Source organism: Panicum virgatum, chromosome 6K (genome assembly GCF_016808335.1).
Source record: "Panicum virgatum strain AP13 chromosome 6K, P.virgatum_v5, whole genome shotgun sequence".
NCBI classification, from domain to species: domain Eukaryota; kingdom Viridiplantae; phylum Streptophyta; class Magnoliopsida; order Poales; family Poaceae; genus Panicum; species Panicum virgatum.
In genome coordinates this window covers 46,352,467-46,371,877 of record NC_053141.1, presented here as the reverse complement: position 1 = coordinate 46,371,877, position 19,411 = coordinate 46,352,467, and the positions used below count along the sequence as shown (strand labels likewise).

Below are 19,411 nucleotides of genomic sequence, written 5' to 3'. Positions count from 1 at the left end.
TCTGGGCCACACGTGACCAATCCAACGGCTGATGGGCACCAGTGGTGGACGGTATTTGAAATACCGTCCACCGCCGGATGGTATTTCGAGCACCGTCCTCCCCGGGTCGCCGCGGGGACGCCGCCTTGGCTCGCCGGAGAGCCGCCGCGCGCCCGGGATTCGATCGCCTCCCTCTCCTGAGCACCCCTGAGGTCGTCCTTGGCGCCGTCCGCCTCTCCGACGCGACGTCGTCGTAGAGATGAACCTCCTCGACGCGACGCGGCGCTGCTGGGTTTGGGCGGCTGCCGGCCGACGCCGGACTCGGAGGCTGGAGTGGTCTCGCTGCCCAACAGGCGGCAGAAGCGGGTCGGGAGGACCGGGAGAGGCCGGCCGGTGCCTTACCGCGGCGCGGTGCGTGCTCCGATCCGAGGCCGCCTCGGATATTTGGAGATCGCCGGATATTTGGACCGGACGCCGGGGAGCAGCGTCACAACGTGAAGGTGCAGCGGATTGGAGGTCATCGCCTCATCGGTGGGGGTGGCGGCGCCCGTGTTGGACTCGGGACGCGCAGCAATCACTGGGTTGCAGTTGCAGGGTTGGCGTCATCCTCCGTTCGAGTTCTTTGGGGAAAAAAAATCATGCAATGTTTGCTTGAAAGCTTAAATCAATTCGTCCCAGATACGAAAGAGTTTCATTGTAACTACTTGAATATAATTTCTTTTTAATTATGTTTACACTTTGAAACCCTTGATCAATACAAAAAAAAATAGGCAAAGGGAAGTACAAAGCTAGTATATGTGTAAACTGAAAAAACGAGCTCCCACATAAGCTCATCCTGAATCCTGATCTATTGCGTCGTGGAGCGCCGGCTGTCGTGAAGAAGGCACCGGTGATATCCTTGGCCGAGGCGCGTCCCACATGGACTTCTTGTCAAACATGGCCGGCAACTCGTCCACGACCGTCACCGTGCCGTCCTCGAAGCTGTACCTGCACACGCCATGGACGACCTCCTCGCTTCCCGTCGTCGCCCACCTCGGATCCCTGCCACGAAGTAGGCGCACCCGCCGGCCACCTCCGCACCAGCGAACTCCCCAGCGTCGACGGCGAAGCTGCTCTCCCAGCCGAGGCACAGGCAGAGGCGCGCTCGGTGGTGCCGCGGCCGCGCTCCCCTCTCCACCCACCGGGGAGGAGCCGCCCCGTCGTCGTCGTCGTCCGCTTCCAGCGCGTGGACGGACACCGAAGCCTCCGCCGGCGGGTCCGCGTCCATGAGACGGACCTGCAGGGCCTCCGGCCTCCCCTCCGCCATGGCGCTAGCAGGGCACCCATCCGCCGGCGGGTCCGCGTCCATGAGACGGACCTGCAGGGCCTCCGGCCTCCCCTCCGCCATGGCGCTAGCAGGGCACCCATCCGGCTCCTGCCCGGCCGGCTGCCCGCCTGGCCCTGCAGGACAAGGACGGGGACGACCGAGTCGTCGCTCGATCTGGGCCACACGAGACGAATCCAACGGCTGGTGGTTACCAGGGGTGGACGGTATTTGAAATACCGTCCACCCCCGGGCGGTATTCCGAGCACCGTCCTCCCCGGGTCGCCGCGGGGACGCCGCCTTGGCTCGCCGGGGAGCCGCCGCGCGCCCGGGATTCGTTCGCCTCCCCCTCCGCGAGCACCCTGATGCCGTACATCTCCGGCGCCGTCCGCCTGTCTGACATGACCAGCGCGCCGCGCCGCGGGCGTGCGTCCTGATGCCGTATTGCGGTGGGATGTTCGCGCGCGCGCACTCGCCGCGGGTCGGGCATGCCGGCGCCGGCGCGCCCCGGTGGAACCACCCCGCCCTGCAGGGCCAGCTCGCCGTCGCCGCGCTGGCCAGGGCCAGGCCGACGTCGCGCGCTCGACTCTGGCGCGGACGAGCTCGTAGTCGTAGCTGTGTCCTCTAGCGTGTGGGGGAATAGGAATGTGGCCTTCTCCATATCGGAAACGGACTGGCCTTTCTTCAATAGCTGACATGTGGACCATACAGAAGTCCTCACATCCCGTGTCGGACTCGAATCTCGGTCGGGGCCAAATTTTCCGTCTACAAAAAGGCACACCAACAGGCCGGGGTCCTCCAGCCGACCGATCAATCTCCAAGTTCGACGGACAACGGTAGCGTCCGGCGACAGCAAGAGGTTGCCATCGATCATGGGCTCCACCGCCGACGAAAACAGCAGCGCGCTCTCGCCGGCGGCGCGCCAGAGGAAGCCCGCCGCCGGCGCCCCCGTCAGGTGCGGCGGCGTGACGTTCACGGTGACGGAAGGCAACGAGGTGGCGGAGGTGGCGAGGGGCGGCGCGGCGCGCGTGCTGGAGAGCGAGAGCTTCCTCGACGCGGGCATCGGCGGCACGCGGCACCACTTCGTGAACGTGCAGGGGGAGGCCGAGGCCATGCTGTTCCTGGTGTCCGTGCGCGAGGACCAGCGCCGCATCGTCGCCATCCGGAGGGTTTCTTAGTTACGCAGCTGCCTGCTGGTTTGGCGCAAAGACACCGCTGCACCAAACGTGTGGAAAGACACGTGTCATGTTCTAATGGCACCGACCCTCAAATCGAACTTGCGTGTAATTCGGCTAACGCGATAAATGTTCTGCGTCTTTTGGTTGAATCTCGTCGTAATGGAACAATATAGGGTATAATCATCTTTTTTTGAAATACATATGATCTATATTATTCTAAGACTACTGCTGGTAAAAAAAGGACAATTACCCGTGCTGAATCTAAACCTTTAAACCCAAACTTTGAATCTGATGATGGACATGTTTCAGCACAACGAATCTTAGCTCATTTTCACTACAGTGAAATTACTCTAACAATAATATCATCATAGATAATTATTGTTCCTACTAGGAGTACATAGTAAACGGCTAGCCGAGGTTCAGGCCTTCAGGGTGCCGGGGTGACCGACGTGGCGCGCGTGCTCCAACGTCCAGGCGGCGGCCACCAGCCTGCTCCGCCACCCAGCGGCGGCGGCGGCACGTCGTGGCTGGGCTGCCCGAAGATCGCCAGCCCGGCGCCGCCCCACGGCCCCACGTCCTCGTCGACGTCGGAGGTGGACGGGCTGTGGTGGTGGTGGTGGTGGTCATGGTGGTGCCCCGCCGCTCCATCGCCGCAGAGGCACCGCGCCATGGCGCTGGCGAGCAGCCTCGCCGCGGCGACGGCGGTGAGGACGACGACCACGGCCAGGAAGTAGTCCAGGGCCGACGGGTGGGTGTCCTGGCATCCGCTGAAACCCAGGCAAAACATTGTGCTCCAGGTGATCAGGCTGTGCCACAATCACAATAGTGGAGGCCTGGAGGGTCTTGTTGCCATATATTTCGCCGAAGTGAGCCGGGCTTGGGGAGTGAACTGAAGGTGGTTGGATTCGTTGCTTGGTCCGGAGCCTGCAAGAGGAAAGAGACCTGTGCACCGGTGCCTTCCTTGGAGCTTTGAGAATGAAGTTGCATTTCAGACAACGACTGGACACTTGCTTTTCTGAATACCTTTTGGAATGGGGTCAGCCTAAGCTTGAGCTACAAGTGACCAATGAACTGGGGATTCTCTTCGGATGTACATGTACTGAAGTTGGAGCACACAGCATCTGATATGGCCCTGTTTAGTTCCCAAAAAAAATTCCTACAGTACCCGTCACATGAATTTTTTGGACATATGCATGGAGCATTAAATACAGTTGGAAAAAATAACTAATCGCACAATATAACTGATTAGCACGAGATGAATCTTTTAAGCCTAGTTAGTCCATGATTGGACATTATTTGTGTTGACGACCAAAATTGGCAGTAACCTGAACGGACCGGTCTGACCGGTCTAGGCGTTTGTAGACGGTCTGGCATGACCAACCGGTAGGTCCGACCAGTCTAGGAGGAGTCCGAGTACAATTAGAGTTCTTAATAGATTTAGATCTGTAAACAAGATTTCTTGCGGGGTAAGTCTTCCCCACCCTATAAATATAAAGGGTCACGGCCGATTGAAGGAACAACCTAATCGAATTTATCAAAAACACATCTTTTATCTTTTTACCTTTATCCTACTTTTCCAACCTCTACATGCTGTTCTTCTCTCGTCTCCATGGCGTTTGAGAACGGCCTAGCTGGCTTGTCGAGCCTAGGGCAACCCTACACGCGCTTGCCCCGACGGGGTCCCTCCCGGACAAGCGTTCGTAGGATCGTCGCCGTTCTGCACGGCGACCGGTCTGACCGCTCCACGCAGGACGCGTCGCGCGACCTAGCGCGATCGTGTGTTGGCCCGTAAAAGGCGTCAACAATTTGTCAAATAACAACGAAATGTGATACAATACCAAAACCCAACTTTTTCGCGAGCTAAACACAACCATGAAATTCATGGAATGCTTTTTTAAAAAAAAAACTTTCAGGACAAGGGTGTCTATTATACATTTATACAAGAACAGATCTACTCATAAATTCCCAAAAGGTAGTGAACACGACACCATACCACCACCCTTCCATCTCAATACTTTGACCACTAAATTATAACACCTGCAATCCAGCACCATGCAAAGCTTGCACTGTCGTACTTGTTGTACCCAATCAGTCAGAGAGCATTTTAACGCTCCACCAAATCATTTGGTTAGAGCATGCGTATTTGGAAAGGGATGCGACAATCCTTGATCCGGTCTCATCATTTGTGGTAAACTTCTATTGGACGATCGAAACCAGTGACGGCACCCACCAATCTGTCCATAATCAACTCTACTGACCTAAATCCAACCTGGAAGGACAAAAAACAGATGGTTTAGTGAAAATACCACTGAAGGGGCCAAGAACAGAATAAGAGTTTGCAGCCAAAATAGAACACCTTGTCTAGAAGTATCTCCCGAAATTTCTCTGGGTATATACAGATGGTGTTGAAGTTCTCTTTTGCAACCTGAAAACAGGTAGTGAAAAAGGGAGTAAGAATTGCAAATTTACTTATGCTCCAGGGAAATTTAAAGGTCAAGAAGCATGGAAGAACCAAGCACTTCTCTTAAAGTTCTATCTACAGCCCTGTGTATTCTTCCTTTTCTTTTTCCTCGGCTTGTAATAGCTACTTCTTTTGTTGTTTAATACATGTTCAGGCATTATCTGTTCAACGTGGCCCACTGTAAGCTCAGGATTTTGAGCTTATACGGTAGTCATGATTAGGATCAGAAAGTGCAGCAGATAAGAACACATACTTGTAAAGACTTAAGCCCTTAACCTAAGTCAAGCAAGCCCTACATAGCATCACAAATTTTGATACAGTAAAAAGAAAGTGTCAGACATCAATCTGAATCAAAAGAACCAACCTCTGAAACTAATCTGTTTCTCTTGTATGAAGTCCAAGGTTGAGGCTCCATGATAAAAACCCCGCCCTGCAAAGCAAGAGAGCCAACAGTGAAAATATGTAATTTCCTCTTACCATTGATGCACAATTTTGAAAAACTCAGCAAAGAGTCATACATACCGGTCTTAGAAGCCTCCAGATCTTTACAAATAAAGTAACTAGGCCATCATCACCCCAGTTCAGGTGGATCCATTTTGTCACACTTAAACTACACATTGGAACAACAAAATAAGCTAATGCCACGACGAGGATGAAAAGAAGAAAAACATTAATTCCTGAGAGATCGCGGTTCGTAATGTGTATAACTTACCAAAGTATAGTGTCATATTGTTCTGAACATCCACCCAAACTTTCTACAAAATTTTCACGTCGAAAAGATACAATTTTGAAAAGATCATTGTGTTTGTTCCCATTTGAAAATTCAGGTGCCACTTCTCCTGCAGAGCTCTGAGATGGGGGATTTGAAGATTCTTGAGCTTTAACATTTTTTGTAGCCACCTTATCCTGCCGCGTTATCCTTCGCAGATTCCACTTAGCAGTCTCGATCAAACCTAACAGGGCAAGATCACAACCACATAAAATACCAGGGGAATCAAAATATTTACAAGGGTTTATTATAGCAATTCAAACCTGAATCAATATCAACTCCAAGGATTCTTCGACATTTAAATTTCATGGCTGCACAATATTAAGAAAGAAAACAAAAGTGAGAAACTCTAAGGACAGTAATCTTGCACTTGAGACCTTTGGCAACAAGAACAACTACACAGCACTTTATACGAATGATGTATCAGAACTTAGTAAATGGAATTCAGAGTTCATCGCCAATACTCAATAAGCAAATGGAATTCAGAGTTCATCACCAGAGTTCATCACCAATACTCAATAATAGGAATAAAATATAACATTTACAGCAACAGCTGACTACAATAATTGCAGTTGAAAAGTGCCACATGAACAGCAAAACAGAACCAAGAATTACCTAAGCCAATAGTTACCAGGCCCTGGTTGCATCCAATATCAAGACAATCCTTGTTTTCAAACCACTGCTTGTTGAATGCCTCTAGGCGAGGATCTTCACCAACATTACGATCGATCTGCAGAATGATTGAAGATACATATCAGCTGAGAAATGTTAAATCCCCTGTCTCGCTACTCAGGCTTGGTACGCTATACAGTATAAATGTTGGCAAATCTTTTGGAAGGAGGCTACATGTAACAGGTCATCTACTCCATACCTGGCTCACTAGCCCGGTCAGCAACCACACTCAGGCCAGTACCAGTGTTTCCATCCCTTGAATCATTTCCTGGCTCACACTTACGGGATGCAAATTTACTTTCTCTGGGTCATTGGGTCATCATCCAATTGGACTAATCCAGACTTCAAAACAATAAAAATGGGATACAATTGGTGACCCAGAACTACACACTGGGCAGCCACTTGCACCCCACACACTAGCTAAGAACTATAGGCGCATAGCAACTAGCAGCCATCTATTTCAATCACATATGGGGTCAAGTTTAGCAATGTGCACGCGGCCATGAAGTTATGCTACGAATTGTGACAAAAACCAAATCAATAAAATAACAACAGACCACCCTTGTCATCTCTCTGTGTTCCTCGATTGCTTGAGAAGCGCAAACCCCGGCCACGGAACTGCACGGCCCTAAATCAAATGCAGCTCAGCAAAACAGCGCTGCAGCCTGTCAGACCTCAGGAGCATTCCGTCAAACAGCTACAGGACGGTGAGGCACATCCAAACCCGTTCTGAATTCGAAGAACTAAAACATCCAAAACACCCAAACCCCATGAGGCCATGAGCACCGCAACCTCCGGTGAGGCACACCATCGAACAGCTGGCGACCACGCGTAAACAGCAATGGGCCGTGGACTCCGGGGTGGGACGGCGAAAGCATCAAAGCAAGGCGGTTTCGCGCTCACCCGGTAGCCGTAGTAGTTCCTGTAGTTGCCGTAGATGAAGACCTCCTTCTTCTTCCGCTTCTGCCCGCCGCCGCCGCCTCCTGCGCCTCCCTCTCCCTGTTCGTTGCCCCGCTTCCTGTTGGCCTCTCTTTTAGCGCCCCCGGGCGCGGACGGCGCGTCCTCCGGCTCCGTCGCGGTGGCCATGCTCCGGGAAGGGATGGGACGGGATGCGCGAGTGGCCCGCGAGGGAGGCTTTTCGAATTGGGGACGAGAGAAACGGCGCGACGGCGAACGCGGCGGGAGAGGCGGCGGCGGAAACCCTCGCGCGATTTGCGATGCGGCGCCGAATTTAGGAAGGACGATGGAGGAGGGCGAGGACGGTTTGGGCCGTGGGCCTGAGAAAGGAGCGGGCCAGTTTAGTAAAGAGTAAATTTTACAAGTCGTCCTTAAATTTGTCCTGAGTTTTCTTTCCGGTCCCGATACTTCTAAAATGCACATAATAGTCTTTAAACTTATTTTGAGTTTTCATGCGGTACTCCTAAAATACACATAATAGTCTTTAAACTTATCTCACGCTCTCATCCGGGTTTTTTTCAATTTGTCCTGAGTTCTCATCCCGATTCTCGTACTCTCAAAATACACAAAATGATCCATAAATTTTTTCCACGTTCTCAAACAAGTCCATATACTCCCAAAATATTGAGAAAAAACTTTTATGAATTGTTTCAAACTTTTTAGATTTTCAAATCAAGTTATAATCTCACTCAAAATTGATAAAAAAAATTATGAGAAATCATCGTGGATACAATATTTGATTATTTCTACAGTTATCTAGATATTTTGATATTTCACATTCAATTTATGATAATTTATCCATAAATTTTGGATCCACTTTGAGTGGTAATCAAACTTGATGTGAAAACCAAACATTTTTTAAAAAAATAGCAAAAGTTTTTTTTTCTAAATAAATAATGCATTTTGGAAGCATATGGACCTTGATGAGAGTGTTGGATAAGTTTAAGGACTGGGATAAGAACACGTGATAAGTTTACGGACCATTATGTGCATTTTGAGAGTACGAGGACCGAGATTAGAACTCGAGATAAGTTTAAGGATCGGAATTGAGAACTCGGAACAATTTTAAGAACTATTACGTGCATTTTAAGAGTACCGGGACTGGAATGAGAACTCGGACGGACAAGTTTAAGGACAGCCGGCGAAATTGACTCTTGGTAATAATGAAACTCACGTCTAGAATTCTACAAGTTCTAGAAGCTAAAATAAACAAACGATTGTTAAAAGGATCCGATTGTTAGAATCCAACCGTCTCTACACCATACTCCACAAGTTGTATCCTGCCGATTTATTACAGTTCTTAAGAGTCAAAACTTTTTTAAAACTTGTAATCTACACGAGTAGGTCTATCAATCCAAAGAGAGAATAAACCGGCCTATGCAGTTACTTACAAAAATACCGAGTAAAAAAAAAAGGCCTTGCATGATAGCTGGTGTTTGGCAGATATTATCTGATGTTTTGTTTTATACTATGAGATAATGGCACCTCAGGTTTTCCCTAAGAAAAATATTTTGTCCATTTGGATTTCATTTCTCAACCCCCAGCGTTTATATGGAAGTTGTACATACGATCTGCACGCCTGCTTACACAGAGTAGGGTCTCACACACACACAGTAATTGCCAAGGCTTTTCCAGCCGTTGGTTGCCATGCCAACGTCCAGCCGGGCAACGGCACCATGCGCCGCCTACCTACAGCGTCACGCAACCCAACCCTATTCCTACAACAATCCTACTCTGACAACAGCCAGGACACAGCCTCCTGTTAATAACGCACGCGACACGGCGCGGGCGCGACGCGCGCGGCGAGCCGAGCGAGGGCAGGGCAAACACGGGCGGGGGAAGCGGGGTGGCGGCCGGCCGGCAAGGCGCATCTCCTCCGGTGGCCCGCGCCCGCCCGCCTGCGCGCTCTCCTCCGAGCCGATGGGGGGCTGCTACTCCGCCTACGCCTGCTCGCGGAAGCTGCGGGGGCAGATCTCCTTCGTGCTCCCCGTCCCCGAGCGCGACCGCGACGACCGCTCCAGCAGCGACGGCGCCAGCACGAGCACCGCCTCCCCGTCCCCGTCCCCGCGCGCGGACGCCGCCGCGCCCGCCGTGGTCCGCACCACCACCGCGGCCGAGTTCGCGCGGCGCTACGTGCTGGGCCGGGAGCTGGGCCGCGGCGAGTTCGGGGTGACGCGCCGCTGCCGGGACGCCGCCACGGGGGAGGCGCTCGCGTGCAAGACCATCCGGCGGCCCCGCCGCCGCGCGCCGCGCCGCCTGGGGCCCAACGGCGCCCAGCAGCAGCAGGACAGGGCGGCGGCGGCGCACGCGGCCGACGTGCAGCGCGAGGTGGCCATCATGCGCCGCATGTCGGCGCGCGGCGGCGCCGCCGTGGTGCGGCTCCGCGAGGCCTGCTGCGAGGACGCCGCGGCGAGCGGCGCCGTGCACCTCGTCATGGAGCTCTGCGAGGGCGGGGAGCTCTTCGACCGCATCGTCGCGCGCGGCCACTACTCGGAGCGCGCCGCGGCGAACCTCTTCCGCACCATCGTCGACGTCGTCCAGGTTGGCTAGGGTGTGGATGGCACGCCGATCAATCATCATGAGCAAGAAACATTATAACTTAACACAGACCTGGCGATCGCTAACCGAATCTTGTTGCTCTGATCGATGACGCACGCAGCTGTGCCATTCCAACGGGGTGATCCACAGGGACCTCAAGCCGGAGAACTTCCTGTTCGCCAACAAATCCGAGGACTCCCCGCTCAAGGTCATCGACTTCGGCCTCTCCGTCTTCTTCAACCCCGGTACAGTTGCAATGCAATGCAGCGTCTCATTTTGCTTCGCCAATAATAATCTTACCCAATCCCGTGATCATCATCATCGCCAATAATAATCTTACTCATCTGCAGGCGATCGGTTCACGGAGGTTGTGGGGAGCGCCTACTACATGGCCCCCGAGGTGCTCAAGCGGAGCTACGGGCCGGAGGTGGACGTCTGGAGCGCCGGCGTCATGCTCTACATCCTCCTCTGCGGCGTCCCGCCCTTCTGGGGAGGTAGGCGGCGGCGATCGTTCCATCTTTAATTTCTTCCTCTGTGCAGTGCTGCCGAACGAACACTGATCAACAAAGAAACAAACAATCAATGCAGACAACGACGAGAAGATCGCGCAGGCGATCCTCCGCGGCGGCATCGACTTCAGCCGGGAGCCGTGGCCGCGGGTTTCCGGCAACGCCAAGGACCTGGTCCGGAGGATGCTGGACCCGGACCCCTCCACCCGGCCGACGGCGAGGCAGGTCCTGGAGCACCCGTGGCTCAAGAACGCGGACGCGGCGCCCAACGTGTCGCTGGGCGACGCCGTGCGGGCGCGGCTGCAGCAGTTCTCCGCCATGAACAAGTTCAAGAAGAAGGCGCTGGGCGTGGTGGCGCGCAGCCTCCCCGTGGAGGAGCTGGACAAGTACGTGCAGATGTTCCGGCTCATGGACAAGGACCAGAACGGCAACCTGTCGCTGGAGGAGCTCATGGACGGCCTCCACATCAACGGCCAGCCGGTGCCCGAGTCGGAGATCCGGATGCTCATGGAGGCCGCGGACACGGACGGCAACGGGACGCTCGACTGCGACGAGTTCGTGGCGGTGTCGCTGCACCTCAAGAAGATGACCAACGACGAGTACCTGGCGGCGGCATTCCGGTACTTCGACAAGGACGGCAGCGGCTTCATCGAGCTGGAGGAGCTCAGGGAGGAGCTCGGGCCCAACGAGCAGGTCATCCTCGACATCATCCGCGACGTCGACACCGACCAGGACGGCCGCATCAGCTACCAGGAGTTCGAGCTCATGATGAAGGCCGGCACGGACTGGAGGAACGGCTCGCGCCAGTACTCCAGGGCCAATTTCAACAGCCTCAGCCGGAAGCTCTGCAAGGACATGTCGTGAAAAGCCAGACCAATTTGGATTTGGACTTCGGAGGGGGGTAGCCACTATCAATCAACCACGAAAAGAACATTGGTTGCTGTTGATGAACACACGTACTGTTGTTGTTGCTCATCTGACAGAAAATTCATTTCTCGATGGGTAAACTAACTAGGACTGAACTTGCAGATTCAAACTCGTACTTAAAAAAAAAAAGGGACGCCCGGAGGAGGTAGAGGAACAGGACGAAATACAATTTCTGAATTTGAAGCATACATGTAGCTCCCTGAATAGTATACTACAAACTCTCAGGCTCTCTGCCTGCTGGCGAACACCAACTTTCGAACATTTCACACGCATCGCGTCCAACGAACAAACATATTCACAGACAACTCTCAAGATAGGTGATGAAAACAAACTTTCACAGGATCAGGGAAATGGTAGTGAGCATACCATCAGTTTTAGCCATCTTTTAGATAACATGATGCCAGGCGTGGTAATATACACTTAGCAGTCTAGGTAAGTAACCATAGTCAAGTCCTTAGATGCAAATACAAGGACCCTGGAATATTTTGTGGGAATAAATAGAGCTACCTCCAAGTTTAGTTTCCCAGGTCGGTCAGCTGCAAAACCCACCACATAGACACAGATTACCACTTCACAACTAATATTTACAAGGAACAACAGACACAGACCAGCAAACCAAATGAACCCCAACACACATGTAATGATTTTTCAGCCTCCACTCCATTTGCAACCTAGGCCCTTAGGTGACTCCCTGTACACCATCGCAACTGCTGAAAGCTCAACCTCATGGCATCCAATGCAGGATGGAGAGCAACCCAGTCTCATGAGCTTTGAGATTTTCTTGAGGGGGCTCCCTTGAGCTGTTCTCTCATCTAGTACCTACTTTTTTCACAGACACTGCACGCGTCCACCGAAGGAAGGTTAAGATATGTGCAGCACTCGCAGGACCAGCTGTCATCAGTGTGGTCAGATGATGGTTTAGGGTGTTGCTTCTTCTTGGATTTAGTTCCACCTTTCTTGGAACTGGTGGCCGCGCTGGATGTAGCACCCGCCTGGCCAGCAGCACGGACATCCTCCAACCCAGCTTCCAAAGCTCGAACAAGGTTCTCAAAGTAATTCCGAGTAACACTGCAGTGAAATTTAGCATAGTCATCACAACTGTAAACAAAGCTCAGCACAGGAAATAGAACAATGGAAAAATGACACCCTTCTATGAGCAGGGGCTCAAAAAGTGTGTCTATGATATTGGAAGCACACAAAGGTACTGGGCAAAAATATAAGAATGGTAAAACAAAAAACTAGAACCCCTTATATCAAGCATTGTAAACAATACTGCAACGCAAAGATCTAAAGTATGGCAAATGTATTACCTTGTGAGCCCAGCAAGCTTCACGCGGAAATCACCAAATTCCGCCACCGATGGTGTCATAGTTTCGTTGCTATCAGGTTTCGAAGAAGGCAAAAATGCTTGCAAATCTTTCTCGGCACATTGATGCAGACGTTCCAAACCAGACTCAGCTTCACCTGTAAAAAAAATAGTATTCATTGTTGTTCCGAAAGTTTCCGCAAGTAATAATAAACCTCAGTAATAATGTTGGCATTCAATAGAAATAATAACCTTGGAGGTACTCGAAAAATTCACTCTTGACTTTATCATCTAGATAGTAGCCATAAGCATATGTCCATTTCAGCACTCGCCTGCATTCTATAATCTGGCAAACAATATAGTGGTGAAAGGCTTCAGATGAGAAAATATTGTAAAGTAAAAAATTCATTGAAACCATAATATAAAAGCTACGATAGCAGACCTGTGACCAAGCTTCAATTATGAACTTCAGCTGGGTCTCTGGTATCCCAAAAATGTCAGTTAACTTTGCAAGCTGTGACACAGAGGAATAGCGAAAAAGCATATGGTTAGTCTATAATGGAAGAAAATCAGGCTCAAGAGTCAAGACTGCAATATAGATAGTAGAGCGCAGAAGAATATAAGAAACCACCCAATACAAGCAGATAAATTCTACATGGAACACTTCGACAGCCCTTAAGGCCATAATAATATTATTTATTTTCTTACTTGTTCCTTTTCTGCTTTGCGCAGATCCGCTTGGGCCTTCTGCCTCGACTGACAATAAAGGCAAACATCACATCAGAACAGGAATTACAGTTGATAGCTTCAAATATACATTAAGAAATACGAAAGCATCTGAATGCTGAGCACTAATATGCACCAGGTATCCAGAACTACGCACATCAGGTTTTAAAATATGTCTTTTGGCTGCTTTAACTTCTTGGTAGGCATGAAATAATCAGATATTATGCATGCACATCAAAAGGTGAGCAATTATTTTGACCCAGACAATTGTCATGAAACCGAGTCTCAAACATACTCATGGACCTCAAAACAATGCTAGACCTAGATGGTATACAGTTGACAAAACATATTTATTTGGTTAAGACATTATTCTTCTAAGCACAGCCAACACAATACTACCAAATAGTAGTCCTCTAAGAACAATAGCTTACGTGACAGAGTAATAGCATAACAAGATAAGCGATAACGATGATAGCATTACAGCACGAGCAGAAAACAAATATATTCAATGTACACTTGGGTATATGAACATACTGTCTGATTGGATGCCCAGCGCTCATAGTAATGCATATATCGCTCAAGAGAGTTTTTAGCTCTTTCCCTCCTTGCTTCAGTCTCATCATACTGCAACATAAGTAATTAAGTTCAGAACAAAATATCCATGGAGAACAGAACAGTGCATTCGGAACCACAGAAAACCACAACAGCATCCCAAATAAGATGAGATGCTATTCTCCTACAATCAAACTGACACACTTAATCCCGCTGCAGCAGCAGTTGCAGAAATAATATAATAATTATACTAGAAGTTTACAAAAGAATTTCTGTAAAATGCATAATAAGAAGACATACAACTCCCTCTTTCTTTGCTGATTCGTAACGATTGCAGGCATAAAAGCCACCAGTTCTCTCTCCATGATCTGACCATGCATCCAGACATAACCTAAAATACAAAGAACCTCAGACAAAAGAAGCTAAAACATGACATGTGTACTGTACATCTTTAAAGCAGCGGAAGGAAACCATACCAGCAGAACTCGAATTTGCAAGGAGGGGTGCAAGTCATATGCATGCATCCCTGGTTTTTCTCTATTGGCCGTTTGCATTTTGGACAAGGCTTAGAATTAGCCAGTATCCTGAAATGATTGAACAAAACATGATAAACCTTTTCATGCAACTTGCCATCAGGAACACAATTATCAGCTAAACATGGTATTGACACAGTATCTGAATGGCATGTAAATGTTATTTCTATGCGCTGGCATTGCCAGATTCTGTTAATCAGAGTCTTGTCTGCTTGTGCCTAGTACGTTAAATTTTTCAGAAAGCAAGATAAACAAATGTAAAATGAATTAATCCCAAAGTATTCAGAGTCCACTTCAAAGCAAACTAGGTATCCTAAATTACAACTGTAACAGCAAAGCCTTTTAATCCCATGCATGTCAGGGTAGGCTGGAGATGAACCCAAAAAAAAGGCTATCCTAAAACTGTCTTAAAATTGCTAGCACATTTTCCAGAGTTGAAAAGACATGACTTAACCTCACAGAAATATTGGGACTTGCTTCCCCACCCACTTCTAAGTCACCTTAAATCACTCAGAATGATTTTGCCCAAAACATGTGCAGTACAACTAAACTTAAGCATGATTATTCACCATCTCACAGTTAAATTGCTAAAAGGTTGGCAATGAAATAGGACATCAGGATCCAACCACATACTGGAACTACTTAGCTCAAGGTGCTAATGGTTCGAAGTTCAAACCAAAACCGCACCGAACTAGTTACAGTTGTCCTCAGCAATCAAACCCCACCAAACCAATCCGCTTGAGTCAAAAATCAAACCAAACTAAACTGCCGACAGCAAAAACCAAAGCAGATCCAATTCCTGATGTGCACTGTGGCTCTCCTACCTAAACTATGCAGTCGAGCCACTGGATGGGACTGAGGCGAACCGGTCCATTCTAAATATTAACCCCAACCAAACCAGCTCACTAGCTCTCTCAGCCCATTTAGCACCAAAACAAATCAACCCAAAAGAAAAATCAAACCATAATACCAGGTTTTAACCCAAACCATTACCAGCTTGATACTTAGCATTGTGCTCAGTCTGAACCAAAACATGGAATGTTACAAAACAAATAATCAGGTGGTGGAAAATCATAATAGATTGCATTGGTCAAAACACAATCAAGGAACTCCTGTTCTGTCTGTACTAAAACATGGTGACACTGAAAACGGAACTTGAAAAATGCATAAAGTACTACAGTATTGAGCTTGTGACAAACCAGTTCATGTTTTCAGATTCTGCGCTGTTCTTCAATATCCACTTAGAAACAGTCTCACAGTTCACTGGTCGATGAGCTTCCTCGGTGCACTGCAAACGGTAATGGATATTGATGAAGCTTTACATACTTGATCACTAGGACCCATAAAAAAGAAAGCTAAGTCATTAGGAGAATGGAACCAGCATACATTCCAGCAAAAGCTGAACTTGCAATTGCATAAGACATCGTAGTTCTCGTCACCAAGAAACTCCACTGCACATGTACAGTCAGGAGCTGGACACCATTTAGTCTGCATGAAATGATAAATGCAATAAATGAGTTACTACAGAAAAAAGAACATGATATAAAACAAAAGGAACCATGTAGTTTGAAGAATCAGTCAGCTTGTTCAAACTTATTTACCTTCTTGCTACCTTCAACATATGCACGTAAGAGAAATCGTGCATATTTTTCTTTATCCTCATCTTTGGCTAATTTATTAACCATCCCTTGAAGAACCATAGAACCACATGATGGATCAGGACACCGCAACGATAAACATCCTGGACCGCCACTTATTGCAGCACTAATATAGCCTACAAAATTTGACTTGAGCCATCAGAAATTTCATTTCTTAGGATGAAGGCGAAAATTACATTGAAGTAAAAATAGTAAGTAATATGATGAACTAATAAACAAAACTAGACATGCTACGATTGAATATCATTGCCTTTTATTCTATGTATATGCATAATACTCTACAATAATTCTCATTAGTCTACTCCTCACAACAGAAGGATCACAAAACATGCCTAAACATGCAACCATAGAGACAAAGCAGAGAGAGAGAGAGACCTTCCCAACATTCATGGCAATAAAAATGAGCACAACCAGCAGAGCTCATCATATCAGAAGAATACCCTTCAAAACATATTCCACAAGTTAGCTGCAAAGAAAAGAGATGTTAGAGATTAAGAAATGATGAACATATACCAGGGCCAAAGGCTCTATCAGATCAGACATGCTGATTTGATGAAAAAAAGAAGCATATAACTAATACAAATAAATAAAGCTTGCCTTCCTCAAGCGAGGACGGTCATTTCCATTCAAAAGTAAGCCAACAGTATGGCGGACTTTTTCTTCATCTGCAAACCATTCATCACTCAACTTGCTGATGTTCCTGCGTCAGTGAATACAGAATGCAAATGTATGGCATTAGCTCCACTTCCACACAATTTGGCAAAACAAAAATGTCAGTGCATTGCTTCTAGATGTGATTTTATTCATCATTGTCCATGTGCATTGGCTTTTGTGAAGCCCAGGGACCAAAAGGGAAATTAGTAGGCTCAGATTTGCAAAGATAGCAGTTTTCAATTTTGGAGTCTCATGTACAAATGCAAGTCTATGGAAAAATAGAAAATCACTGCTACGATTAGCATACAGTACATCCGCTGCCCATTCGAGAGAGAGTATTTGAGGGATTATTTACAGGTTCTATCTTATGCTTCATAGAGGCAATTTTCAACATTAAAAAGAGGGGCCAGCAAGCTCCTAGGAAGTGGTTACAAATAAGAAACAACCCACACCATCTGTTGTATGATACTCTTGTGTTCAAAGATATAGACATAGAGTACCATTTGGTTTGAGTAGCTTGTATATTACTAGAATAAAGTTTAATGTGGATAAACGCCATTACAAATGTTTTTAGGAGTTTACTGGCTTCAGAAATGAAATTCAGTGGAGCACTAACATAGCAAACTCACCATTTATAATGATGAAGGAGAACACATGCCTCTTCCCTTTTAATTGATAACACGGCAGATACTTTGCTTATATCTTCTTCTTGACGTCCAGAGATATCTTCTTCGCTTAAAACAGCGAAGGTCTGTTCATAGCAAACACAAACCCTCTTTTAGAGGAACTCAAGAGCATCCCACAAAACTATATCATGGGTACGAGAGTAAAGCAACAGAAGCGAAGATGAGCCCAAGTGCGGTACTGATACTGAGGTGGCAAATCACTCATCTAGGAGCCAGCAACCTATCTGGACGCTGCTTTAAGCTCAATTTCAACACACAAATAGATGTTTTTAGCGCTTATAGAAAAGCTTCAATCTGTCAGCTACACAGGCACACAGCACTGACATAAACATCAATTAGATGTCGATCATGTAACACTTCACTCTAATGATGAATCGATCTAACCAGCTACCACTCCAGCGCTTCAGTATCAGAAGATATCACCAAAAGCCTCAGCTCACTGGCGAATCACATACCCAACAACTAAAAAAACCCCGAGCATTCCACACGAGCACGCCGGTTTTCCAGTCTATTCAAACGCATCGGACCCCGAACCCCACGGTCCCGGCGGAACCAGGCCACCCTAAGCACTGCGCTGCCTTATCCCTATCCATATCCATATCCATCCCACCCGACCATCGCCTCACCTGCTCGCGCCTGGAGACCACCTCGTCGGTCCCCTCGGCCTCGAGGCCCTCGTCGAAGTCACCGGCCACCAGCTCCCCTTCGCTGTCGCCGCCGCCGCCGCTCCCGTCGTCGCCCGCGTCGCTGTAGCAGTAGTCGTAGTCGTAGTAGTCCTCGTCGTCCATCACCTCCTCGTCGCTGGCGGCGTTCATCTCGACGTCGGAGTCCATCGCGCCGGGCGATCGGGGGATCCGGCGGAGGGAGGGGGTGGGGGCGGGCGGGGGCTAGGGTTCCGGCGAGGCGGGGAGGGGGGGATTCGGGGTGGGCGGAGATCGGCGGAGTTGCGTGCCCGAGTCGGCACCGTAATGGTGGGCTGCGTTTTTTAATGGGTTTTCTATACGCCGGGAGAGGGGTGATTTGGGAAAGTGATAAGCGTTAGCACGGGGTTAACCGAAACTTATAGAGGTTAGAGGCGTCCAACTTCATTTATGTCCCCGAACCCCAAGCGCCAAAGTTTAAACGGGAAGTAATAATAAGTTGGTTTTAAACAAACATTATGTTAGTCTCAGTGAAAATTTCATCGGCCCAGTCAGGGCCGTCTCCAGGAACTCGAGGCCCCGGTGCGAAATGCAAATTGAGGCCCTAAAATTTTGTCGAAAAATATTTGGTCCAATACTACTAATTAAGATTGAGCGGATGCTTGTATTCTTTCACTCTGTTCGGCTGCTCGGCTGCTGCTCTATGAGTGCAGCACCAGCCGAACGTAGTGTTTGTCTCTTCTTATACATTTTAGAACAACATTCACTACTGCAAAAATGATTTGTAGGAACATCTTGTTTTTTTAGAGGCTGTCAAAATGTAACATGCTCCTACAAAGGGAGCGAAGCTACTATAGCACCTGACCCACCCCTAGAAAAGTATTTTTAGAGCGGGTGACGCCATTACCCGCTCCTGAAAATAAATCTTGTTTTTAGGGCGGAAGACCCTCCACGCGCCCCTTAAAGCTTTCGGATTAATCTAACCACTAATTAAACTACTAGGATGGTATAATTTATCAAATTATAAAATAAATAAAATATTTAAGCTATTGTTGATTAATCTAACCACTAATTAAACTACTAGGGCTGTATAATTATCGGATTATAGAATAAATAAAACATTTAAGCTATTGTTGGTTAATCTAACCACTAATTAAATCTATGAGATGTTTTCTTTTTTAATCTTTGAAAAGGAACAACGATAAGTGATTACTTACACCTTGGTTTGAGTATTTTATTATTGACTTATCAACTAATTTTTATCAAAGCACCAATAAATTGGACGGCCGATCTTCAATATACCTGAGTACCTAACGAACAAACCGTGCTTGAGTGTCATGGACGGACATACAGACCTTTACC

At 48.3% G+C, this 19,411-nt stretch overlaps 3 protein-coding genes across 3 annotated transcripts; 1 reads left to right on the top strand and 2 right to left on the bottom strand.

Annotated features, from left to right (window-relative positions):
* Positions 1–4,321: 4,321 nt before the first annotated feature.
* LOC120713052 (probable RNA methyltransferase At5g51130) lies at positions 4,322–7,630 on the bottom strand. The gene is made up of 8 exons (XM_039999026.1): positions 7,266–7,630; positions 6,306–6,420; positions 5,954–6,001; positions 5,634–5,874; positions 5,444–5,531; positions 5,286–5,351; positions 4,817–4,885; positions 4,322–4,729 (listed from the first exon to the last, which is right to left on the bottom strand). Exons 1-8 carry the CDS (start codon positions 7,446–7,448, stop codon positions 4,640–4,642), a joined length of 900 nt encoding a protein of 299 aa, XP_039854960.1. The 5' UTR covers positions 7,449–7,630; the 3' UTR covers positions 4,322–4,639.
* A 1,518-nt stretch (positions 7,631–9,148) lies between these two features.
* LOC120713051 (calcium-dependent protein kinase 21-like) lies at positions 9,149–11,529 on the top strand. The gene is made up of 4 exons (XM_039999025.1): positions 9,149–9,860; positions 9,979–10,102; positions 10,208–10,351; positions 10,446–11,529. The coding sequence occupies exons 1-4, from the start codon at positions 9,240–9,242 to the stop codon at positions 11,228–11,230; spliced, it is 1,674 nt and encodes a 557-aa protein (XP_039854959.1). The 5' UTR covers positions 9,149–9,239; the 3' UTR covers positions 11,231–11,529.
* Positions 11,530–11,632: 103 nt separating this feature from the next.
* LOC120713050 (probable E3 ubiquitin-protein ligase ARI8) lies at positions 11,633–18,424 on the bottom strand. The gene is made up of 15 exons (XM_039999024.1): positions 18,035–18,424; positions 17,352–17,473; positions 16,666–16,768; positions 16,444–16,534; positions 16,012–16,184; positions 15,797–15,898; positions 15,610–15,698; positions 14,354–14,461; positions 14,178–14,268; positions 13,860–13,949; positions 13,308–13,355; positions 13,042–13,113; positions 12,852–12,945; positions 12,604–12,757; positions 11,633–12,361 (listed from the first exon to the last, which is right to left on the bottom strand). The coding sequence occupies exons 1-15, from the start codon at positions 18,239–18,241 to the stop codon at positions 12,106–12,108; spliced, it is 1,800 nt and encodes a 599-aa protein (XP_039854958.1). The 5' UTR covers positions 18,242–18,424; the 3' UTR covers positions 11,633–12,105.
* Between the last annotated feature and the right edge of the window lie 987 nt (positions 18,425–19,411).